Source organism: Mastomys coucha, unplaced genomic scaffold (genome assembly GCF_008632895.1).
Source record: "Mastomys coucha isolate ucsf_1 unplaced genomic scaffold, UCSF_Mcou_1 pScaffold14, whole genome shotgun sequence".
Taxonomy (NCBI): Eukaryota; Metazoa; Chordata; class Mammalia; order Rodentia; family Muridae; genus Mastomys; species Mastomys coucha.
In genome coordinates, this window is record NW_022196896.1 from 66225022 (window position 1) to 66251831 (window position 26810).

Here is a 26810-nt window from a genome sequence, read left to right on the forward strand (position 1 = left end):
AGAGAGAGAAAGAGAGAGAGAGGTCTCCCACATATTGATTTAATTTCTGTTGGATACAGCAGCAATCACCAGGCTGTCACATCAAAGAGAAGTCCTAATTTTGGTTTTCTGGGGACTCTATACACTCTTTTCGCAATGATGTACTAATTTACATTTTCAACAAATGCATGTGTCCCCCTTTTCTGAGTGCTCATTAACATTTATTGTTGCCTTTTTGATAACTTAGGCAAACACCCTCCCTAATGTAGCCTTGTTGGGAAATAAGTGGGTAGGGGGAGGCAGCACACCACCTGGCAGACAAAGCACTTTATGTTAAGTGCTAAATCTTCACAGGAATGCCACTCATAATACACGACATAGTAACACTGAGTGTGTTTTCCCCCTAATACATCTTCATCATTTCTGAAAAGAAACATAATATTACTTATTGTGGAGCTGAAAATGAGCCTCTAGACATCTGAAGGGTGAAGGGGTCATCTGAGGCTTCGGGAGGACAACAGAGGGGCTGCTTAATCACAAGTGTTCCCCACTCTGGTGTATCAGTGGTACAGCCTATGGTGTTCTTTGCATCCACCAACCAATACTGATAAAATCTACCATTTGCATGTAAGTGTACTAATGTTCTTGGTGAATAAAAACTAGTCCATTTGAATACTAGCTGTTCACTTAGATATTGTCGGCCGCCTTACCCGTCCAGTGGAAGTAAGGAGGCAAACAACGAGCTCTTCCCCATGTAGTTTTATTAGGATCCTTGTAATCTCGCTTGTTACATCTTACTTATTTCTACTTACATTTTATTAGTTACATCTTGCTTCTTACATCTTACTTATTACTATTTCTACTTACTCCTATTCCTATTCTTAGTTCTATTCCTACCTCTTACTTCTACCCTTACATACTTACTCCTATCTATCATACTTACTCTTCTATATCCCATATTTACTCTTCTATCCCATCATCAGCCCTAATTCTACATACTTACTATCTCTACATACTTACTTACTCTCTCCAGTCTCTCTCCAGCCCCCAGCCCTTGTGAATTAAATACTTTCCCTGGTCCCAATCAGCATCAGCTACGTGGCAAAGCATAATAGGCTATGAGAAATCATGCCAGCTTGCATCACAAACTAGAGGCACACAGCTTTTCCAACTAAGGCTTGTCTATCTCAATGCTTTCTGCTCTGGCCGGAGACCAGGTGTTCAATATATATATATATATATATATATATATATATATATATATATATATTGTGGCAGCTGCGGCTCCCTACAGATATGAGCAAACAGGAGCTAGGGATGGGTATATGAGTTGCTATCTGATCTGTTGGTTCTGGATGTGTGCTTATGTGTGGGGGAGTATACATGTTTACTTGTGTGTGCATGCACATAATGGCCAGGGGACAACTTCAGGTTGTCAGTCCATGGGTGCCCTCCATTTATTTTTGGAAACAGGGTCTCACACTGGTCTGGAACTCCATGAGTACACTAGACTGGCTAGCCGGTAAGCCCCAGGGGTCCCCTGCTTCCACCCCCTCCTCTGAACTGGGATTATAAATCACACTGTCATGTTCAGTTTTTTAACATGGGTTCTAGAGATTACATTCAGGCCCTCATGATTGCATGGCACACACTTTGGTGATTCAGCCCTTTGGTGGTTCTTGGTAAGTCTGATAAAATTCCAGCAGTGTTTTTGGGTAGGACTGAACTAGCCATGGTTCTAAGATCTCAACTGCTACAACATACCCAGTGTGCATGCCATTTCTGAGATAGAGAACACTTACGTCCTTAAACAGACAATTGGCTTTCCTGATATTCAAGTTGGTGGGAAGGTATCATATTAGGCTTCCGAGCTCAATCTATAAATTCTTTTCCTCTCCTGGTTTTTTCCTTCTGAGGTCAAAAACCAGTAGAGCTTTCTACAGATTGTGTGTCCTAAAAATAAGAGTCAACATTAGGAGCTGTCTTAACTCTGGTAAAGCCACAAGCTTTCATCCACTTCCATTCTGCCTCATGAATAGTGTCCTTACTCGTGCAGGCTCCTTTATCAGAGGACCAGGCACAGGTCCTATTTTTCTGACAAGCTGGTCACATCCTCCTGTGAGAAAGAGAGGTCACCTCACTCCTCTGTAACTGTGGAGCCTGTGCCCTGCAGCTCTGCTGGCTCAGTGTTGTGGAATGCTGCCCTTGCATGGTCCTGTGTGCGCCTTCCTCGGGAAGGAAGTCCAAGCAACTCACAAGGTGCTTGCTCTCACGGGTCCAGCACAGGTGCTGTGTATATTACTGTCACTGCAATCGTAGGGTGGGAACCCTTCCCTTAACGCCCAGAGTGATTTGGAAAAGACCAAAACAGCTGACCCTGAGATGGAGACTTACATCTTCGCTCCCAGTTGACTATCACCTCTGCACTAAGGACGAGACACAGCATGCACCAGGAAGAAGCAAGCGGGCAGACTGGAGAAGCATTTCAGAACAAAGAAAGAGGGATACCTGGGACATCAGATCACCAGTGACAGGGAAGGGACTCTACAAAGCAGGTCACACTTATCTGATCCAGTAGCAGGCTAAGTGTAGGGCTTGTATAGTACTCTAATGCTTGTTTGTTTTGATATCACATGACAGGTACCAGAACTCTACTGTAGTGTAAGAAAACAAAGGGAGATGAACAAGCAGCTGATAACGACTCAGGCATGTGATCCAGTTACAAAAGCAAGCTGCCACCCCCATCCCAGCTAGTGGCAGAACCTCAATCAATACATCCAGGAAAGACCACAGAATCAATGACAAGGCTAATTTAACAGAATTAAGAAGTGGCGTTAGGAAAAAAAAATAAGGAAGTCCACATAACTGCAATAACTATATCCTTATATGTTGCTTAGCAACAAGATGTAAAAATGAGATATAATGTCAGGAACGTAGTTTCCCAGACAGAAACAGTGCCTGCCTCAGCAGGGCAGTAACGCGCTTTCCCCCAACTGCAACTCTGCGCGGGATACTGGTGCTGCTACTTCTGCAATGCGCTCTCTTACACAATCGTGTTTGTGTTAGTGGATTAAAACACTGGATTTGCTTAATGAGTGCCTGGTGACAATGCAGCCACAGAATGAGCGGAGTCTTATTCCATTTGCTTCTGCAGATCACAGGTCTACTCCACAGGCGGGAAAAGCCAACAGGTAGGAAAGGATATGAATCTAAGCTCTGAGGAGACAAAGAGCAAGCCAGGCAGGCTTTTGTCTCTCTGTGTGTTTTGAAGGTGGATGGGAAATAGTGTTTCTTGAAGTTTTTCCTTGGTTTTGTTTTAACACACACAAAAAAGATGTTTCTAGAAAGAAGACAGCCTTCGAGGCTCCAAGGCATATCCCAGGACTTCAGAGGGAAGGCATAATGGTGGGGAGGAAAAGAAATAGCAGAGAGTATCGGGGGAGATGCAGAGCTGATGGGGTGGGGCTCTTTAGAGGGTCCTGTCCTCAGTGGTCTCAGGCTAGGTGGAAACAGGAAGGCTTCCGTTTCCAAGGCAGCCTGACCCTCCAGGAAGTAGGAAAGGCTACAGGTGAAAGGCTGTCACAGGCATGGCTCATTTCATCTTTCTACATCTTCAATCTCTTTCAACAGAATCAGAAAATAAACTCAAGGACACCACATAATCTATCCACAGACGCTCAGCTAGCAAGCCATAAAGCTGGAATTCAAAAGCCTGCCCGACTTCAAAGAAACTGAACACGGGAGGCAAAGGTGGCTATTCAAGGTTATTGTTGTGTGCCTGGGAGTGTTCCGGAGTTACCTTCATTTAGGGTCCAAGGAGCACAAGTGGTGGGGGGAGGGGATCTGTTTCCTATAAATGTGTAAGTAAACAAAACCCAAGCCCTTGCCCAGTAAGCCCTGCCATACCTGTGGGCACACTGGCCTTGCATGCCCCTGTGGCTTTTGTTAGCTACCTAGTCACTGTTATGTGTGGTCATTAACTCCTTTAATATAGAGCTATATATTCTATTTTAAGACAGTTTCCTGCCAAGTACAGCACTTTCTGGAGGAATTCTCCAGTAACTTCTGATGGACAATGTGTGGGTAGGATAAAGGTCACTTCTTTTTATAAAGAAAAAACCCTAGGGGATTAACCTGCCCCATCCTCAGTACGTAGATACTAGCATCTAGAGTGGAGTACAGTAAGTGCTCAATAAGCATGCCCAGGTCAACCTTATACACTCACAATCCAAGACCTTCCTAATGTACTGATGGACCAGTTGGGGTTTTGGTTAAGGCTCTCTGGGATTTCAATCCATACGGGTACCTGTAGAACAACCTCACAGTTGATGAGTAAGCCAGGCTTACTATCACTGGGTGGTCTGAAGTGGAATGCTCAGTGTGAAGAGCAGGTGAGGAGAGCCACAGGTAAACTCAAAGGCAGCTGAGTATCCTCCTAGTTGCTATGCAACGTCAGAAAGCCTTGCATATGCCCCCTCCAGGACTTCTAGCCTCGCCACACCTGTTCCCTCGCCTCAGAAATCATTTCAACACTTAAGCTGTCTGGCAGTCGCCGAGTATTTGTGGAATACCACAGGGCACAGAGCAATAAAGTTATTGCTTACTTAAGTCAGGAACTAAAGTGACAGCAAAGTGCAGGATTAGTCAGAATGCCTGGGCAGACCAGGCCCATGTAGAGGCTTTAGGCTGCTAATCCTCCTGCTGACTGGGGAGAGTCTTGGCTTTGGTTATTTCTCACAGGGCACCCGACAGACTGTGTCCTTGCATTAGTCAAGCTGGGCTGATGCAGCTTCCTATTTCTGCAGGACTAAGTCACCTCTGACCTAGTGGGCTAAGGCAACACACGTTTAAGACCTTAGAGGTGAACGCCAAAGCGTTAGCAGGGCCACTTTCTGTCCTGGAGGCTCTGGGGAGAATTCACCCCTTGAGCCTTGAGCTCCTAGGGAACATGTGTATCACTTGGCTCATGGCTGACCCTTTGTCTTCCTCATTTGCCGCCTCTCTGTTTCCCTTCTGAGGGTCTTTGTGGCTGCGCTGCCTTTAGAAGACACCCCAGGGCCATCTCCAAGTCAAGGCAAGCTGATTAGCAACCTTAGTTCAAGTTCAGCTTATAACCAACACATACTCATGTCTTCTGGAGGCTGAGTAAGTGTTGGGCATTCTTCTGCCTCAACTTATCTACAGAGATGAATGAAGAGCCGTGTATTCTATGGGTATGAACCAGGGACTTTGACAAGACAGTCTGTTCCTTCAAGAACCCAATGATCTAAAAGCAAGGTGGTAAAAACATTAATATATTGGTTGCAACAAAAAAACAAGCCTTATATCTTACTACATAATTTACAGTTTACAAAGCTCTTTGACATCTATCTTTCTTGTGAGGACCTCAGTCAGACCTACATTGTAAGACAGGTGAAGAAGGTCTGATTAGCTCTGATTTATAGATGGGAACAGTGGGATGCCGAGGGCTTTTTCTTCAGGCACCCTTCAGATGCAATGGTCCTCCTCCTCCTATGCTGCCGAGACCTCATGGCAAGGGTCCCAACTGCCCAACTGCCAAAGGAAGAGACCCTGTCTTCTTTCTGTACATAGGGGAAAAAAGCAGATGTGAGCTGTCCAGAAGCTTAAACATATAACTCATGCTTCTCCCAGAGGAGAGGTTCCAAGCACCAGGTTCTCCACAGTCCACACCAGACAGTGATGGGATGGGGAGGGCTGTTTCTGCAGACAGAGTCACTGGGTGGCTGAGAAGACCAGGAGATATGGTAAAGAGGCATCATGGATGTAGCTCTCCAGCATCTTTGCCTTCCTAAACGAGGGATGCTACGTGGTAGCTTGGCCTTCTCTGAACAATGGTAAGTGGGCATACACATAGAAGCACTGAAATCTCACTTTCTTATAATACATCACTTACGATCTCCATACTCTCACCCCCCCCACAAAGTGTCATCATTTCTATGGAGACTCCACGACCAGAAATGTCTTTGCTCTACCTTTGATCTCCCAGGGTTTCCTACTAGACAGTAGGAGGAGGCCAACCAAGCCCAAGGGAAGCCATGCATGCCACAGTGATCGGTAAAATGGGACCAATCGGTGACCAGGTAAGATGCGCAGAGCAGAGCAGATGGCAGAGGAATCAGTTGCTACTTATTTTTTATTCTATTCTTTTTTTTTCTTTTTCTTTTTCTGCAGTGGCCTCTCTGTGGCAGAGATCACTCCTGAGGTGCGACATTACTGTTTTCCTTCCCACAACCCCTGAAGGTGAAATACCTGCAGAAGTTGAAGAGTGTGGAGCACCTGCTGGCCCTTCCTGATAAAGCCACATGGGACTCAGCCTGGAACAGCCTCTGGCCACAGCATACTTTCAATGTAAGACCTGCTAAGCCCCAGGATCCCCAAATGCTCAGTGTACACATCCTTCATGACTCTCACTGGTAATAGATAGGGAAAGAGACAGTCACCGATGGATGGAAAGGAACTGTGTAAGTGTAAACACGTAATGGGAAGTCATGCGCCTCTCTTAATTGCCCGACACAATTCCCACTGCATGCATAAACTGCAGTTCCCATTAACAGCACCATGAATAATAATCAGTTTACTTTCTGACTCGTATCTAAATATACCTTCTATATGATTTCATCTTTTATGCAGCTGTTTAGAAGCAGAACGTCTAATTACAGTTCCTATTAGTCAACATTAATTTTTTTCTCCCTTTTGCCATAGAGCATATGTAATGACTGATTTTCTAAAAACAGAATTTTTTAGCATATGGAACAAATTGTGTTATTATTAATGCATTCCCAGATGACTCTGCATTTCAATTCCCTTAATTATTTAGTCATTGCTGATTATGTCTTTTTAACATTCATTATCCCATCTCTCGAAACACAGGCAGTTTATTCATTAAGTCAAAATGGAAAGCTTGACCTCCAGGAAGAAAAAAAAAGATAATCAGGAAAACTGACATATTTTTAAAAGTCTAAGTGTCCCCTCTTGAATGTTCTCAAGTTGTATGATGACATTATCCATGCAAGGTTTTCAAGGGCACCTGTAGGTACTAACACCAGTGCTGGAGGCAGAGGCTGGGGCCAGGGGGGGTCAGCAAAAAGGGAGGTGTGCAGCTACCCATAGGAGACATCACAAAAGATTAGGCCATGACCCCAGCTAAGCCCCCACCTTGTTCTCACTTTAGAGAAAATTACAATTTGTGTAGCCGATTGTTAGGCCTGTTTTATTCAAAAGCTAATACAATGTTTCAAAAATAGTTAAGCAGCCCCGGAGAAGCCCAGGACAAGAAACATTTTCTTAAATTAAAAGAGAACGAGCTCTTAATGAGGATTCATCGTGTCCGCTGGCTGATCCTACTGACGTTATAAAACCCGATGTTGACCCTGACTATTTAATAAGGCTTGGGTACTGTGAGCTCCATGCAGATGCTGGCTCATTATTTCAGCGAGGTCTGCATACCCCATCTGAAACCAAATTTACAGCAACAGATAAAATACCAATAGGGAAGAAATGGGAGGATGAAGAGGACCAAGAATTTGAAGAAGTTGAAGGAGAAGAGGCATGTCAGTTTCTAAGTGGATGGAGAACCTGGTTTCCATCAAAGACGTTCATGTGGGATAGAGGAAAGCATAGCGAGACATCTCCAGCTTCCCCAACTAGATAACGGCTGCTACACAGCAGCCTGCCCTCATGCGGAAGGAGCAAGGGGTAAACGTTTTTATAAGGCATGTTTGCCTTCTGAATCCAGAAGATGGTGCCAGAAATGAGTGCTACTGAGCACGTTATGATAAAACAGACAATAAATGCCAAATAACCAAAGGTGGGTGGTGAGCCTTGGCTGGGTGGGTAGGTGAGGCTGTGTGTGTGTGTGTGTGTACGCGTGTGTGTACGCGTGCGCATAATTTCTTAGGAAAAAGTTGACATGCAGTACTTTCTCTTTGCCATCTGTGATCATTTTTAAAATTGTTTTCTATTTCCCAATTTTTCATTTGGCTCTGCCTAGGGTTCCCATCTCTGGTACAATAACCCGTTAGACTGCATGCTGTAAGAACAGCATATTAACTGTGTCAAATGAATACCTTGTTTTAAAGTTCTACTATCTGTCTCGTAGTAGATTCTGGTGGGGACCATTGCTTTGCCTCTTCCAAATTTTGTTTTTTCCTTTTTGGATGCATCTGCATACCCACTCTCCCAAACAACCAGCCCGGCAGCGTCAGCAGATACGCTGTAGACATATTCCATGCCGTGCAGGGAAACGCTCCTCCAGTGGCCTTGGCCTTGTCTTTTATTTGGAGGTCTATGTTCATGTATCCTGGAGGTGAGCTACATGTGAGTTCCCCTGGGACTTGCAATCTGTCTCCCCCCTTTACAAAGCTCTTCTACCTTGCACCCTACTATGTTTTTTGACTTTGTGTTCAAGGATGGAGTTGGGGAAGGAAGATAGTGTCTATGCTCTGATTGCTTCTCAGGCTTCCAACAGGCCCCTAGACTGGGGTCCTGACAGGGCATCCCTCTTAAGCTTTTTAGCCCATTGCCCAGGGGTAGCTAATGGACACTGTACAAATCCCTACTCTTTCCCAAGAAGTAGCACTTTTGGTTTCCTCCTGTCCTCCCCTGGTCTGGCAGACTTCCAGCAGGGTCCTTCATGATGCATTTCTAGTATGCCAGCTTTTGTACCCCAGGACTGAGAGGAGGGGAGTCTGTGTCTTGGCAGAGGCTGTAGTTGCTATAGCTATTGCTCACCCCGTCCTCTGCAGTTCTGTAGGCTGCCGCTGCCCTTCTGTAAACCGTTCTGCAGGCTGAGACTCTGATCAGGAAGAGAAGCAGGGTACATGGGTCTGGATGGATGTTCACAGGTGAGGGTTCTCGGGATTCTCCCAGGTCTCCCCTGCAGGTGCCAGGCAGAGACAAAACCTGCCAGAGGGGGCAAACCTACTACCATGAATTGCTCATGGCTGTGAACCTACATTTGACCTTTAGCAAGTCTTTCAGTTTCTAGCTGGGTTTCTTATTGGTATTTGTGGTCTTGATTATGCTCTCAAGTAAGCAACATTCAGGTCCTGATTTGTCCTGAAGAACCCCTCCTCCATACCTCCCCCCACATGCACTCTATAGCTTGGACTGTTTGCTCTGCAACTTGAGCTCTTATGAGTTTTGTGAAAGTCATCAATGTCCTGGTCCTCTATCTTTCTCTCACAGTGGGACAGGTGCTCCTAAAGGAGGCCAGCTCTAAGCTACAATATGACTAATATTTTTGGGAGAACTTTCTCAAGTTCTGTGCAGTTAATTCCCTTTGAGCTTTATGCCTAACAGAGACATGCTGACCACCATTGTGCCAGAAAATAAAACCCACCAGGAGACACTACTTCCAATGTCGAATATTTCATACACTATTCTTCATTTTCAAAGTAAACACAGGTTAATGTTATGAACGATTCACACAGATGAGACATCCCACCAAAGACCAAGCCAAGCTTGGTCATTTTGGATGCTTTTTAATTACTATGAAGACATGAATTTTCTACATGTAAAATTCCACTTCTTCCTTAAGAGACAAAAAGCTATCAACCAACTGCTTATCAACCAAGTGGCCCACCAGGGGGTGCAGTCTGCACTGATCTCTGTTGCAGTCGCTCACCGTATGGACCTGAACTGTGGCAAAACCACTTTGTGAAGTGACTCAGAATAGTCTACTGCTCTACATTCAACTCCAGGGAAGCCTATTCTCTGTGTTTTATTGTTTGACAAGCAATTTCAAAAGATGGTTTTTTTTTTTTTAACACTTTTGCCTTACAAATTAGTGCCAAGTTGTAAAGAAACTAAGCAAGTATTCCTTAGAGAAGTTCATATTAATGTTAAGTCTTTCCTATGACCAATCATACTTCAGCAAATAAAAAAATTAGCAATTATCACAGAACTATGTCTTCTATACCGAGACTTCAAGTCGACCTCATTTCTAACAAATCTGAAAAGAGTGAGAGTGACGGCAGCTAACGGCTGTCAGTTCCAAAATAAAATGTTTGTTCTAGTCACAGGTTTACAGATGAGTTCTCCCCCAGAAGCACATGTAATGAATGAAAACACGCTGTCAGACACGCTGATTCACTGGGACACGTGAGTTCGCAAATTTATCTAGCAGGAGCTGTTACAGCCATATGCAACAGTGGATGAGAACAATCGCTTTCCCTCGGAAAATAAATGTGCACTACACTGCAATCCACGCCACTCTAAGTCGCATGCTCAGTGAGCAGCAGAGCTGCTTAAGGCTCAGGCTCAGCTGGAAACTCTTACCCTGGTAGCCAGCAAAGCCTTGGCTTCTGTACTGCAATCCCTTACTCTCTCCTTTACTTTCTCCTCTCCAGGGGAAAGGAGACTGCCATCCAGTGTTGCTCTTCCTGGGGTGACATGGGTAGTATCATTTACCACAGGGCTCCACAGACAGTAGTAACCACCCAGGTCATTGCAAAAACAAACAAACAAACAAAACAAAACAAAAAAGGTCTGGCATTTTGAGGTGTGTTGTTAAGTAACTAATTATGTATGCTCCAGGCAGACATACAGGGAACTTCCAAAGTGTCTCTGTGCTTGCAAGGTTCCTTCTTGGGATGGCTTATGCATTCAAAGCCTCAGACCCATACCTCAGGAACAGATAGCAGTTCCCTCCCACCCTCCACAAACACAGTCAAAGCAGCCATGATGTGTCTTCTTCAGGCCGAAGGGAGTGAGGTGGACCAGATCCAAGGGTCTTCAGGTACTTGTGCAACAGTCAGTCGAGTGTTTAAAAACATATTTTGTTTTGTTTTGTTTTTTAAAACACAGTTGTTCCTTGATAGCCACTGGTGATTGGGCCCCTGAAGGCATGGAGATCTGTAAATGCTCAAATCCCTTGCATAACATGATACAGTTTTTGTACAAAACCTACAAATGCCCTCCCCTATGGTTTATGTCATCTCTAGAAGGCTATAATACCCAACACAATGTGTTGGAAGCCACGGGGAACAATGATTAGTGACGTGCAGCAAGTCTAAGCATGTTAAGCACAGATGTGGACATACCAGGTCTAACATCACAGCTCACTGCTGACACATGAGGCAGGGGATGCTAACCGGTAACCACTGGAGAGAGCCGGAGATCTGTGAGAAGGTGGAGGCTGCAGGGGCCACACCCACACATCACACACACTCATTGATAGACTTGGTGCACTATTCAGGCTGTGGAGCTGCTTTCCTGAATCCTTCCTATTTTCCACAGGCCTGAGGAGCCTGTGGAGACAAGGGGCTGGCTGTATTCTGCACAGTATAGAAGAGCCCCAGGCTACACTGTGGGAAACCTGAGTTTAACTCAGCTCTGTGTGCTATGGTCTCTACCTCTTTCTTCCCACTTAGAAGACAAGGAGGGCACTACATGAGAGAACACGGGTAACTTGTGCGAAGGACATTCCAGCAGCACACGTTAAGCCAGGCTGCTGGGAGCGGTGGTCTATGCTCCCAGTCATGGAACCTGTCTAGCCTCAGATTTTTTCCTTTCATGTTTATGGGTAAAGGGTTCAGGGCATGTGGCCTAAGGGTCTGTGAATCTTCCCGACACTAACACTAGGCTTTGGGTGAAGGGATCTTCAAACCCAAATGATTGCTAATCAAGTGTTTTAAATATTCCTTCCAACTTACTATTTTGTTCTCTGGTGGTTTAGTTGACTTTCCTGTAGTGGCATGTGCTTTTTGCTTTTGATGCGGCATACACTTGGAAAAAAAAAAAAAACATTATTAAACAGAGGGGCCCTGTGGCCCCTGGGGCTGATGCTCCATCCCCTGCCTACTCTGAACAAGTCTCCCTTTGTGTTCTTTTGTGCTAAAGTGATTAATCATTTCACCATCCAAGGGCTGCTGACAATCTTTCTAGATGATTCCGGCTGCCATGACCTCCCGGCTCCCCACTCCCCACCCCCACCCCCCAGCATCAACACTTGTCTCCGACACGCAGGAACCTGCTCTTTATTCACTCACAGTAGGCTCCCCCTTTCATACAACAATAACTAGCTACGTTTTCATCTCCCCTTTTTCCCTCCTGAGTTCGGGGCTTGGGGCATGGAGGGTGTAGTGATGACTTCAATGAGCAGACAAGGAAATGGAAAGAAGGAGATGGAAAGTTAAAAAGTCAAGATGATGAAGCCTGTTGGCAGAGCAGAGGCGGGCTCTCTCCCTGACCGAAGGGGACCACTGTGGCTTGTTTTCTGAGCTACATCATTCTCACTACGCACGATGCCTGGGGCTTCTTTTCTTCTTCTTCCCCTTTCCTCTGGTGAGCATCAATACTCTTCTGAGGCTCTGTATTTGAAGTCCATGAAGTTCAGACTCGGCCTCAACAGGCCCTTAATCTCTAATTTGGTTTCCTGAGACATGTCTGAGGTAGGACTCGGGGGCTGGTCATTTAAAAACAAGTGTTTAATAGCAATTCTTGCTAACTTTAAAAAGCCCATCGGTTTTATCCTCTTATAAGTGCATACTGTTAAAATGAATTTTAAGTGCATATTTAAAGAAATGACCGTGCATACAAGTTATTCCTTGAGATGGGAAAGCTAAACTTGGAGAGGAGGTAAGCATATATAAGTAGACTGAAAAATATTCATCAGGATGAAATACCAGTGTGATGTAAAATGTAGACGTCACATGTGCAATAGATTTGTATTTGAAAATATTTACAGGTAGTCAAAGCCTAGAGATTGTATCACAGACTGATAATAAGCATGAAGTTTTTTATTTTTTATTTTTTTTTAACCTAAGGCTTTCTGCATCTGAGGAAAGAAGTGAGTTTATCCTCTGCCCCCTCTGTTCTTGATATTTTAAAGCCAATTTCAAAAAAGTTGGTTTTCTAAGTTGTTTGGTTCAAAGAAGCTAAATATCCATAAGATTGGATAGGTAAGGAATTATGCCTTATTTAAAATATAAAATAGTTCCCAGGATAGATGCTTTCATCTTTCAAGTCCCTATCTCTTCTATCATCAAGCTATCATTATCTATGTTAGAAATTATTTTTCGGAGATCTGTGTGCATACAATGGTAATTTGCATCAAATCAATGTAATTCCACAACCCTCAATTTGGAAAAAAAATGTAACAGAGAACACTGTGTGTGGTTTTCATAATAAATACAAGTTTTAAATATGAGCCTTGAGCTGATCGCTCTGGGTGGGTGTTTTAATTTTTCCGAGAGACGTTTTGCATAGACCACATTAGCAGCTAAATCGCTTTGACTCGAAGCCCTTGATTCCACAGTAGCAACATGCTAATTAACCAAATTATCCTTGCAAACTTATTATCTTGATTTCTCCAACTTGTAAAATTCATTATCTATCAAAATGAAAAACCCAATCTCATAAAAGACAATCAAGACACAGGCAGCAGATACAAAAGGCCTGGATTTTTCTGATGCGCTGCAGTAACAGCTAGATTTTCTTCCACTTCTGACCACCAATCACTGGCAGGTAAATTTTCATCTCTGTTTACCATGTGGTATGTGATGATTCTTCTCCATACGGCGATGCTGGTCATCCTCAGAGAAGTAATGTTTTAAGGGAAAAATGACCTCAAATGTTTTTGCTATAATGCTTGAAGACAGTATGAAGATCAGGAACAAGTAACAAGCATTCATTCATTCATTAATTCATTCATTCCTCTTCATATACTTGCTCAGTATTTATTAAGCATTTCTTACAGGCTCTTCAACATAGATGGACCAGTGAGAGATAAGAAAGGCTACCAGGTAACAGGTATTACAGTGTGAATGCAGGTTCCTAGGCAGATTAGGAGCCTCTATCTCAGAACTGAGGAATAAGAAAGGTTCCTAGAGATAATGCTACAACAAGGAAAAAAAGGAGTCAGTCAGCTGATTTTGTGGCCCGAAGTAAGTGAGTAAGTAAGTAAGTGAGGCAGGACCCAGGGGTAGAGCCAGAGGTGGTGACACTCTTGTAGAGAAGGAATTAAAGTTTGAAGTGCAGGCTGGGAAAACATGGCTGGAGCAACACACAGGGCCTGAGCACACAGGGCATTGCACATCACAGCCTGGAATCTGGCTGTCCTGAGCATGGGAGAAGCTGGTGAAATGTAGGCTTTGGAAAACTGGTTCTGTGCACACTGTGGAGAGCTAGTTAGACAGGTGACAGATGCAAAGGTCAGTGGGCAGCCTTCTGGAATAATCTAGGTGGGAAAGGATGGTGCTCTGACCTGGACAGGAGGTGGGCGGGAGGAGGTAGGAGAGTTAAAGAGGGAGGGGGAGGGCAAGGGGGGGACAAACGGGAAAGAGGAAATGAGAATATAAATAGACTTGTTTGGGGAAGAACTGAATGAGAGGAAGGCAGGCAGAGAAAAGAATCCAGTAGCTTTAGCAGCCACATGACAGCAATAATTCACCCGGGAGGAAAAGGAGGTAGAGGTGTGAGGTAAGTTAAGGTAGAGGTATTAACAACATGTGGAAATGGACAGGTGAGCATGGCATCCAGGAAACAGAGCAGGGTTCAAGGCATACATCGACTCCTACCAGCAGTGGGAATAATGGGAGGAGATAACCGAAGGCCACCAACATCAAAGACAGATACAGGGAGGGAGGACCTGAAGGCCAGGAGGAATCTTAAAGGGTACAGTGGGAAGAGATGCCAGACATGCACTTGACCACAGGTGCCATGGTGAGCATTGTCCCAGTGCCTCCTGATGAGCATGTTGGGGTTGTGACCTGTGATTTTCAGGTATGGAACATGAAAGCCAGGCAGCGGAGGGGTGAAGGCAAAGTGGGAATGGAGCTGATGAGAGTCTAGCCTACCTAGGAGTCGGGGAGGAGCCCCAGGGAATACAACTCTGGAGAAAACCTGCTTCGTCTTTATGATTTTTTTTGTTGTTGTTGCTAGTAAGATCAAAGTACTTCGGAACATTTACACGTGTACTCTGAATGCAGGAAGCTACTGAAGACACAGTGGTTACAAAGCAGTAGAAACACTTGCTAGCTCTTGAGTCAGCTTCAGTGGAGGATGGGGTGTGGGAGCACGGGAGAGGGTTGGTCCCAAGTGGGAAGAGAGCACCCAGAAGGAAGGAAGGAGGGGTGACATGGAAGAATGGCTAAGTGTCTAACATCAGCGGCCTGGATTACAGGGCTCCAGGAAGGTGGGGTCTCTGCTGGGTTCACTCAGCTATCCTGGTGCCCAGAACCGTGAGAAGCTGAAGCCAGCCAGGCCTATGACACCCAAGGGAGATGCCAGTCTGCCAAGTACAGGGACTGTGATGCTCTTATGCAAGTGATGACATGCTGAGGTCAGTGGCACAGCAAGCAGAGAGGCCCAGCCCAGCCAGGCATTCCCAAACTCTGGCTACACTGAATGCTTCTTCAGTAGAAAAGCTTTCCCTGTGCTGGAAGAGTGGCAGATAAAGGTGCAGCATCTAAAGAGGCACAGAGGAACTGAGGTGATAAGAATTCCATGACGAGGATGTCAGAAAAGATGTTTCTAAAGAGCCTTCCTGGGTACCCGGGTTAAAGGCAGTGGTAGATTGCGATCTAGCCTGTGTAGGTCTCTGGGTTCTCTCCCAAATACCCTTACTACAATAAAAGATCCCTTGGGGAACTGAAGACAAAGGTTGAAGAAATACTGATGAGGACAGGGTACGACCCGATGCTCACAGTGAGCTGAGGTGGGCTCCTCAAAAGAAGAGTGCATCGTAAGGGAGGCAAGTCCAGCATAACCCAGGGCCCCTGCTGCATGGCATGGGGTCCACATTGCAGCCTCCGCTGATGGCTGCTGGGTATGCCACTGCAGCAGGGCCTGTCTGAGATGGCCTGAGCTTAATATGAGCTTAGTCCTCACGCTAACCCAGGCAGCAGTTCTGGGGAGATCCGGGCAGTGTGGTACCAGGACAGGGCTTGGTGACGTGTCCTTGGGACTGAGACGCAAGGCCCATGTGCTTAACAGGATTTCTAGGTCAGAGTGAGAACTGAAAACGCCAGACAGAGATGAAGTGGGCCCCAGAGGGGGCTCGTGCAACACTGAGCTCACTCACACATGAATACTTTGAGTGTGAGTGTGATCTTATATTTTAAGCGCTGACATCACTGCAGCACATGTTTTCATGTCTAGATGCCTCTTCGCTAGGACCCCAAACCTTTTCAAGGAGGTTTAGAAATTCCAATTTATTTATTTTTTAATGTATATGAGTGTTTTGCCTACGTTTATGTCTGTGTGCTCTGTGTGTGTATGTGTGTCTGGTTTCCATGGAGACTGGAAGAGGGCATCTGATCCCTTGGGATGGAGTCACAGATGGTTGTGAGCTACTGTGTGGGTGCTGAGAATCGCACTCAAGCCCTCTAGAAAAGCAGTGGATGCTGCTAATCATTTTGAACCATCTCTCTAGGCTCTGTTGAAAGTTTTCCAAGGTGTGTTGACCTATATAGCTGTTAAACATATACTTAGACATGTTCTTTAAGTGCAGAAATCATAAAGAGAACTGGAAGTAGGAACTCAGGGTGTGGCTCTGTGGTGGGATGTTTCCTGAGCGTTTGCAGCATTCTGGGTTCCAGCCCCAGCACTTTAAAAACCTGTACAGAGAAGAGTGCTCGAGAGCAGGTCACAGGGAAGGTGACCTGAGTGGGCCAGGAGCACAGCTGGGTGCCACAGAACATATCTGGTGGGTACAAGGCTCTGTAGCAATACAATAAAATTTTTGTGCAAACATTGCCTAATGCATGAATCAGTCCAGGCACACCGTGCCTTTACGTGACTACCATTTCTGTGTTGTGAAAAGCATTTGGAATTATTTCCCTAACTTTTCTGAAATATATAATGTGTCATCCTATTACAGGACAGAAAGCCAGAATATAGTTCCCCAAGAAAACACACACACACACACACACACACACACACACACACACACACACACACACTATTTTTAACCTGTCAATTCAAAGAGGAAAAAAATGAAGTAAAAATAAGCGATGTCTTTGAGAGTGATTTGTACATTTTAAAGTCTGGCTGCCTACTGTGATTTTTGCATGCATTAATATTTTCTGCTCTATACAGAAGACACAGCAATGGTAAGCCTCACTTGTGGGTCCAGATAAGAGCACTCACACTGTTCCACAAGACACACATTTAAGCACATTATTTTTCTGACACTGCTCACGTAAGCACAGAGAAGGTAAGATAGAGAAGATACCCTGAGAGTTTGAATGGGTTATATCATGTCAGCGTGTAGTCCCACTGGGCGGAGGAGGCCGCTGAGACTATCTTACTGCAATACTCCAGCTCCTAGCCTCTTGTCCTGTGTTGGCAGGGCTGGACTGGGCACCCCACCTGTCGAGGAGGGCTGCTTCTCAAAGGAGCCTATTTCTACCTGTTTCCTTTCTGTTACCTGTCTTGCGGTAAATCGCTTCTCCTGCCCACTGAGCCTCTCCTGTGGACAGCAGGTACCTAGGGCACTGAGTGCATCTACTGTTTTGTAGATGTTTTCTGTCCCTCCTGGATGGAACACACATATAAATGGAGATTTGTTTGTTTGTTTGTTTTTTACTGCTGCTGCCATTACCGAATGGCATAATGCAGAAAGTATGTCAGGAAAACCCGACAACAACATGGCTGCAAAGGTTGACAGACACTCCTGAACAGGCTGAGGTATCTTCCCCCGCTAGGGCAGAAACTAAAGACACACTGCTGATGGCTTCGGAGTTCCCTAACAAACCCTACCATCCTACGTGACGGGATGATTTCTAACTGTGCAGCAGATGAGAAAGGAGAACACTGAGAACCGAAACAGGGTATTCTCAGAAGGAGCTTCCATACCTCAGGGTGATGGGTTGCTGTAGCTGTTACCCCAAAGCCTACTGGGTCAGACCCACCTCTCTTATAGACTACACTCCTTTATATTCATAGCATAGCATGTAGAGTGTGGCCAGATGACCCTGCAATGAGTCACTTGGACACCTTTGGTAGGTAAGAATGTAGTCCTTTATACAAGGCTTCTAGTTTTAACCCAATGGACTAATGGGATGATTATTTTAAATTAAGAATTTATCTAAAAAAAAGAATTTATCTATAGATATAAAGTGAAATATAAACACATGCAATTTCTGTTCTTAACATTCAGATGACCAAAAGCAAGAAGAAAACATATAAGACAGCACTTCAAAATGCCCTAATTTATCCTTGAATATGATTCTAGGTTTTGTTTTGTGAACTCTATATATTAACATTAGGCTTCTTTTGGCTCATTTTTCTATAATAAGCAATGGGGTGTATTAATATTATTCCTTGACAGTTCTTCCCCAGTTGATTTTTGTCACTAGTGGGCTTCAAGAGTTAAATCTTTAAGGTTGGAAACAAATTTAAAAAAAAAAATGCTAAAAGAAGCAGTACTAACTTTTATAAAAAGTGACTCTGGCCTGCAGTGGAGATGTGACCTGAGCCAGCCCTGGAAATGCCCCAAGCAAGTCACTCAGAACAAGTCATCCCTTTGTCTTTCCTGTTCCCGTGGGCACAGAGCAGCTAATATGTTTTCATCTGGGGCAAGGAGCACGTAGATGTTTGAGCACAAGGCCTCTCTTGTCCCACCACCAGGAGCCTGGCCATGTGACAGGCTTTAATGATGCACAAGCCATATGACACTGTTTACCATGCACGGATCTCTCCAGAGATGGTGTGTAGTGGGGATCTTCAGTTTTCTGGGAAATTGGGGGGGGGGGGCGGGAACCAGCTTCCCTGTCCCTGCCTGGAGGCCATTCCATTATAAAGTCAGGAAATGGATCTCTAGAATTTAAACAAGCATGCTTTACCCCTTTCATATAAACAGTAGTACAGAACCCTATGTGAATACCCAGGGTGGATAACTCACACTAGGGATGATAGCCAGGAAGGGAATCTGTTCTGACGGTACACTCAAATGGTCTCTAAATTCAAACCAGAACCTCAAGGGCTGGCCCCTTGGTTGTTATTATAAGGCGTAGCACTTAGTGGGGGTGTTCTCAGCAAAGTGTAACCTAAAACCTTCTTGTATATAAAACTTGTGTATCCTGGATCTCAGCCCTGCACTCCTTCCATTATGTTGTAAAGGGCTTTTATTGACTGAACAAATGTTAATGCCATTCTATGTTAATAGGAGATGCTACGAAAGGCACCGAGGTATTATTCCAGTTGAACCTTCAGGGGTGAAATATAGGATAACTTGCAGAACTACCTACTCTGAGCACATGTCAGCCATGAGGACTTCAAGCCTTATGGCCCATCTCTACAGGACTCAGTGATAATTTCTCTCTTGGGTGAGAGAATTCCATAATTATACACAGATTTATTAGGTCTCAGGATTAAAAATTCTCTGAGTAAGAGTAAAAAAGTAATGGTAACTTAGAATGTATGGTAATATTCAAATGATTTGAAAACAGTCACCTCAGCAAAAATAAAAGAATGGAGAAGAAGCCCAAGTTAAAGATGCGGTTGGCAACAGGAGCCATAAACCTGTGCGAGTTTATCATGTGGGCGTATGGGATGGCATTTTCACACATGGGAATCCCCATTGCAGCAGAACAGCCCAGCTTCCTTCCCTCAATCGCTGAGAACTGATTGGACACCCTATTGCTCTAAGCATCTCCTGGCCCTATGCTCCACCCGATTTCCCATTTCTGTTCACAGCTGGCCCTATGCTCCACCCGATTTCCCATTTCTGTTCACAGCTGGACCTTGCTCTCTTGTTTCCAGCCTCTCTCCTGGAAAATGTGGCCTTACCTGTTCTGTTATTACCTGTTAGCTCAGTTGTCTGCTGTGAGCTACCTCACCTACATGCCCGTCTCTGGTCCTTGGATGCCCCAAGTCCAACACAGCATGTCTATAAAATGTCTATAAATGGATTCCTATCTCCTCCCTCTCCCTGAAACACGAGTAATCCCGAGTGCCACCATTGTTCAGAGTCTGCACCCCTACACATCTCTCCTCTGCACTTTTCGAGGGCTTCTGCCCTTTCTTCCTACTCTTCTTGCCTCTCCATCCCATCCTGCATGGCTGTCAGAATAGAGAACTAAAGTTGTCGATATGACTGTATCACCCTCTTCACTAACCTCATGGGTCCCTTCCACTAGGCCTGAACACACCTGGGAGGCCAGCCCTATCTGGCTCCTCCTATCTCCATCCACTGCTCTCCAGTCATTTTCTCTACCTTGTGCTCACAGGCCTCCAGCAGGCGCTCCTGTTTCCTTTGCGTGGGCCTCTTCATTTCTCAGTCAATGTCCTATTTGTCTACTCAGTCACTTCCTCAGTGAGACCAGCCTGAACCACAAGCAAGGTCATGCAGCACATGGTAGGGTCATATAAATCCCCAAGAATCTGTCCCTGCTGGTGTTACGCATGTACTTCCTAACTAGACCACTGATGGTAGGCAGACAGTTCCACAAGGGTAAGAGGCCACAGCTATTTAGCCCACCCCTGTTTTCCCAGATGCCTTCCTCCACAGAAACGACATGCGAACTCCAATCGTCATCATTCTGAGACATTCTCAGGGCCTTCTGCTTCCTTTACAAGAGAGTACCGCCCAGTAACCAACATGGCTACAAACAATTACTCCTGATGACCTTGGCCACATCTGGTTGTCATCCGGTTGTCCCGAGTGAGTCACAAAGCAGGAAGATTATGAAGAAACTTGGGTTCTACAGAGGCTATCCATGGAAACCAGATGGTAAGAATACAACCAGCCACATCCATGACTCACAGCAATCCCATCACAATGGCTTTCTGGGTTTTCCTTTGGAGGAAAACTCACTCATTCACTTGCTCATTGACTTGATGTCAGGGCCACAGTCTAGGAGGGACAGATACATAGTAAGTATCCGAGGCTAATTCATAGTAATTATCCAAGGCTGATATGTAGTAAGCATCCGAGAGTGATATGATACATAGTAAGTATCTGAGGCTGTTAGTAAAAAGGTGCCCTGGGCTTCTGTCTAGGGGAGATGGTACATTTCAGGAAAGAGGAAAAGATGACAGTTAGAGAATTGCCAACCCAGTGAAGCAAGGAATAGTGAGAAAAAGCCCTGGCACCTTCCATTACCGACTTACTAACGACACCTGAGAAGGTCTGAGGTTGGTGTACAAGACTCAACTGACACCACCACTACTTCATCTACTACCAGACTTCCTGAAGGTTCTGAGACCAAGAGACTTCAAAGAGTCTTCTCACACAGTCCCCACATCCGGGCCCTGCCAGGACATGTGAAAACTTCAGCCTCCTGTGTGGGTAACAACCCATCCACTCCATGGCTCTAGTCTTTCTCTTTGCCTGACAGGAGGAGGGTGAGTCAGAGGCAGCACTCAGAGGGAGGCTCTGAGGCAAAGAGGTAGGAAGGTTAGGGATGGGGTAGATGAGCATGAGGCTGCCATCAGCTGTCTATACAGAGTGAAAGCTTCAACTTGACTGGAGGACCCTCATTTACTTAAGTGAATGTCAATTTCCTAAAGCACACCTTTTAGATGTATACATTATTCAAGTCTTTATTTTCGACTTCAAGTCCTGTCTACAGATAAGAACACAGAGCCCAGAGTTGAGCATGATGAATGGTAGGCACCTGGAATCCCAGCAACCAGGCAATGGAGGCAGAAATGTGGAGTCCAGCCAGCCTGGGAGACCCAGTCAAGAGAGCAAGGACGAAGGAGAAAGATAAGGATGCCAAATGACAAACTTCTACAGAACAGATACAAGATGGTATGAGGATGCGTGTCTAATTACAGTAAGAGAGGGTGGTGTACAAACGTGGTTGCCACAGCCAATCAAAGGGGCCTAAAAATGGAATATTTAGCAGCAACATGAAAGTATGCTGAAAGAGTTAGGAAAAGTTTATCAACATCAAATACTATCCATGATTTAACCCAAAAAATGAAGCAGGTAACACAGATTTTCTTAAATAAATCATGGACTCAACACAACTAAAGGAACGGATGGACCTTTGCGCCTTAACCACTGCTTTCTTCAGAAGTAAAAAAAAAAATCATTATGAATTAAACACTCTAACTTTAGTTATTCTGACCAATTTCTGTGTTTAAAAAGGTTTGTAATATAACACTTTTCAGGAAGAAAAATATCCTGTTTTTTTAAAACAAATTGTGAAGGTAAAAATTTTAAGTCAAGTAATTATATAATATTTTAATGTGTGGGCAAATCACGTAAAAACATGTAGGGTGTTCAAAAGGTTGGAGCAGGAGAATGTCCTTCTCTTTACAAGGAATGACTATCCCACCTGGTATAATTTATTTTGGTGTTCTGCCTAGTACAATATCAGTTTTCTGAGAACTGTGAAACTTTAAGTTATTTCCCTGAAAAAATATGAGGGAAGAAAAACTGTAGGTTGATGATGACTTCCTTATTGTAAGTTGGAGAACATGCTAATAAGGTACAAGAGCCCAACCTGTCCACTTGTATGTGAAACATGCATGAAGAGCGAGGCAATGGGCAAACAAACACAGAATCAAAGAAATTTAAAACCATACAGTATATAAATAATACAGCAATACAGCACCATCTCTACCTTGGGAGCTTCTGATTCTAATTAAGTTTAGAGGGAAAAGATTCACAAGGCAGCCCCTGCCTGACTCAGAACGTGTCATACTCAAGGATGCCCAGGTGATAAATGGGTATATACAGATATGAATCCTGCTGCATTTTTCACCTAACATCTGTCTCGTTGGCCTTTAGCTGATCTCTTTAATGGTGTCACCTCAGTGTCCTGCAAAGCAGAGGGGCTAGGCAAGCTTTTAGACTGCTGTTTCATTCAGTTACTTTGGTGACTCAGATGACCATCCTCAGGACCACAAGGGATCCCTTTGATAATGTGGCCACAGAACTTCCTTCTTCTGGGAACCATGAAGCATGACCAACACATTGATAAGGTTTTAAAGAGTATCCTTACCCGAATTATTTCTTCCACACAGCTGTTGCTTTCTCCAGATCTACTGTCCTGAAAGCAAAGGAAAGATAAATCAGGCTTGACTGAATGGAACTATGGTCACAGAGAGGGGGACAACCAAACTTTCAAATCACCTAGGGGATAAAGCAATGTTGATCTAAAGAGATGTTTAAGGCGGTGAGTGCTGACAGAGCTATTCCCAATGGACAGCTCTCATTGGTCAGTTCCTTCTGTGGCTGTTTCCCCTTTCCTGATGTGCAGAGCCATATATGTGTGCCCTCGACTTAGCCCAGAGCTCTCCCTCTATGTTAATTGAAGTGAGGAAAGTTCCCAGAAACACTGCAAACGTTCCACAATTTTGAGATCCATCCATCCACCTTGGGCTTCATCCAAGTTAGGAAACTGTTGATTTTACTACAAAGTAGATCCAGTCTACCCATGAAATATGTGTCATGGACCGGATGGGTATGGTGGTCACCACAGCTTCAATAAAAGTCAAGATCATAGTGTAAAACAAAACACAGAGGAAGAACAGCCAGGGTCCTCTGGGTGTTGCCAAGAGTGCTGGTGTCGGGTCTCACCAGAACTGCTTGCTCTGCAGTTACCCATGCTTCCTTGAACTGTAGGCAGTGCTGAGGTGTGGTGGCCTCAGGTCACAGGAGACTGGAGAGCTTGTTAAGGTCTATAGAAACTGCTTAGTTACTGCTGGTTACACAGCCAGGAGCCAAGCAGAGGACTTGGTTTTATGGGAACATAAAAGCAATGAGCGTCAACTGTTGGGTGTGCTGGCTGTGGTCCCGGGGAAGTCATTCTGTGGGCCCTGTAATTCAAGGGTGCCTACCGCAGCACAGGGTAACGTACTAGAATGAGACATTTTTTTTTTTTTTTTTGGTGATCTGTTAATCAAACCCACTGCCCTCTCTTTACAGTTCTTTCCTCCTGGAATGCCTTCTGTAGTTTTCTAGCTAGTTCCAGGCCATCCTTGGAGTCATACCTCATGCGCAGTCTTCTGAAAGTGGCTATACTTGAACCTGGCATTCTCAGTAGCATGACCTTCCTCATCTAGCCTCCCCATAACTCCAATTCAACACCCCAAACCATTGCTTTACTTAGCATACACTACATATAAAACATGTCAACTGAACTGAACAATGTTCCCGACACTGTATGTACCCTGTGTAATATGCATGTCAGCTGATGGCAAGCAAAGTAATGAACTTGATTCTTTTTGTAGTTATTTTATCTCGGCTTGTTATTTCAGACAGGGTCTTACTACAAAGCCTAGACTACTTTGAAAACTGCCATTCCCTGTCTCAACCTCTCAAGTTCTAGGATTATATACATTACCACACCAAGGTACACAAGGCTGATCAGAATCAACTCTAATGTTCAAAAGGTCGACAGTGTCTTTGCAGAGATGGATGTCTTCTCACTCCTTGCCCTGGCTAATACGTCAACGTGAAGGAAGCTACTAGACTTGATAAAGTCTCACATGTGACTTCACCTTTTTTTCTGACAGAGGACTGGTGATTTGTATGGCCCCTGCCAACTGAGGACCAAGAAGTCCACATGATTTTGAAAAAAGCCATGTAATATAAGAACAGTGACTGGACTGGATTATGGGATGTCTGGTGCCCAGCAATAGAAATTTCTCTGTCCATGGATATTCCCCAACAGTAAACACTGTCCTTGAAATATGTCATCTCTCACAACAGGCATGACCTCATGTGTTTGTGAAGGGGAAGCCTGGAACAATTGTCCCAAAGGCTACATAGAAAAGTCTCAGCCACGCCAGGGTTTCATTCCCGTGGAATAGCCCCTCAGGTATTTAAGTGGGAAGAATTAGTGGTCTCAGTTGGAAAATTTATCTCCAAAGCCACAACCATTTCTCTCACGTTCAAGTCCCCAACCATTCATAGGAGACAGCATGCTGACTAAGCAAATGCTAACTGCTCAATATACTTCCTGTTTTCTACCTCAGAAACAGAAGGAAAAATGTGACCTTACCTTACCCGGGTACAACAACCTACTAAAACTACTTCAAATTCAACTTTAGGTTTAAGCTCTAAAATAAGCCTCCTCTGGGGACAAAGACAGGGTAAGAGTCAGAGAAAAAGTCTGCTGATTTTATTTCCTACAAATGTCAGAGAGGAGACATCCATATGGTCATCAACATGACTGTCTCAACAAGACCCAAGCAAGGACAACAGGGATCAACATGCAGACCCAGAAGAGGAAATCACATGGGGTCTCACCCCTACAGAGGAAACCACAGGCAGCTAAGGGATGCTAATGGCAGAGAAACAGTCTTCACTGAGGAAGAGTTCACTGATTGGTTACCCAAGACCAAGTGCTCATCCTTGAAAACATAAATGCAAGTTTCACCAGGATTGAGCAGGCCGCATTTATACATTTAGGAGATTGTGTGCATCTCTCTCTCTCTCTCTCTCTCTCTCTCTCTCTCTCTCTCTCTCTCTCTGTGTGTGTGTGTGTGTGTGTGTGTGTGTGTGTAACAACAATCAAAGTATTAGAGGCCATGAATTTGAGAGAGAGAGCTCAAGGAAAGGGTTAGTGGTAGAAGAGGGAGAATAATACAATTATATTTAATTTTAAAATGATCTGAAAGTTATGTCTCCTTTGAAAATAAAATGTTAATTCCCCTTGATGTACTATACACAGGGGACAAACTGTTCTTAAAATGGTCTTTCCTACTATCTTGTTTTTTTTTTGTTGTTTTTCGAGACAGGGTTTCTCTGTGTAGCCTTGGCTGTCCTGGAACTCACTCTGTAGACCAGGTTGGCCTTGAGTTCAGAAATCCACCTGCCTCTGCCTCCCAAGTGGGCATGCGCCACCACCGCCCAGCCTTTCCTACTATCTTGTAAGTTCCTGTTGCCTGTGTAGCAGACACACTGTGAAATACTTGGTCCCCACTGCTGATGGAGTACATAGGATTATGATACTGGTTCACCTTGATGGCTGTGCAGACCTGATGGGCAGGACAGATGGACAGACATCAGCCATCAAGAGAGAGCACCACATTGAGGCCAGGACGATGACTTCTAGTAACCAGCTGAGGAAGTCTCATCCTTGTATCAGAGCCTGAGTAAGGCGGGTAGAGTGAGCCTCTGAGTCTTCTCTACAATTCTGAGGACTCAAGAAGGGGACCATATTGATTTGAACCTTCAGGGCTCCGATTGTACTGGGGTGGGTCCACAGCAGAGCACTGAAGGAAGTCTGATCAGAAGGCACCCAGGTGCTCTTTCAGCAAAAACCAACGACTTTAACAGACAGGGAAAGTTGGCTTAAAGAAATAAAGGACTCTATCAAAAAAATCACTATGGCAGCAACGGTAGCCAAGGCTACCGTGGCCAAGGCAGGGCCACACACGTTTCTATCAGTCCACCAGTGACTTTTCTAGTTCAGGCAAACTCCTTGTGCTCAGTCCTGGGGGGTACGTCTAGTTGATGTGACATTCATGTTCACAGTGGGGAGATCAAAGGTTTCTGGGAACATTTAGGTGAGCTTCTCCATCTGTTGATGTTACACATTATTCAACACGTGGCCATGGCCTCTCGGTCAACTAAGCTCTATGCCATATGCAGAGAAGCAGGGAGGGAAAGGGAAGGAGAAAGATAGTCAGAAGTCATTCTCCTCTCTAACCAATACAAAGGACAGGAAGGGTATACATGCCCTCAGAAATGGGCGCATAGAAACCCACCTGGTCTTTTCCCAAATGTATATAGAAGGGACAGATCAGTGAGTGCGGGAGGGGTAAAGGGGACCGAGGAGCCTTCTGGTTTGGGGAATCTCCATCAATTCTAATTTCCGCTATAGTTATGTTCTTTGATTATATTTATACTCTGATAACTTTCTCTGTTTATGGGTAAGGCTGAAACATGTATGCGATTTACA

At 44.7% G+C, this 26810-nt stretch overlaps 1 protein-coding gene across 9 annotated transcripts in view; it reads right to left on the reverse strand.

Annotated features, from left to right (window-relative positions):
* Aff3 (AF4/FMR2 family member 3) overlaps nt 1-26810 on the reverse strand; it is a 502697-nt gene that overhangs the window by 210550 nt on the left and 265337 nt on the right. For 8 of the 9 annotated variants that reach the window (XM_031367273.1, XM_031367272.1, XM_031367275.1 and 5 more), the window contains one exon: nt 22902-22949. The exons of the other annotated variant lie outside the window; for it this stretch is intronic. In XM_031367273.1, coding sequence (XP_031223133.1) covers nt 22902-22949 — 48 coding nt within the window. The remainder of the gene's footprint in view (nt 1-22901; nt 22950-26810) is intronic. 9 annotated transcript variants of the gene reach the window in all.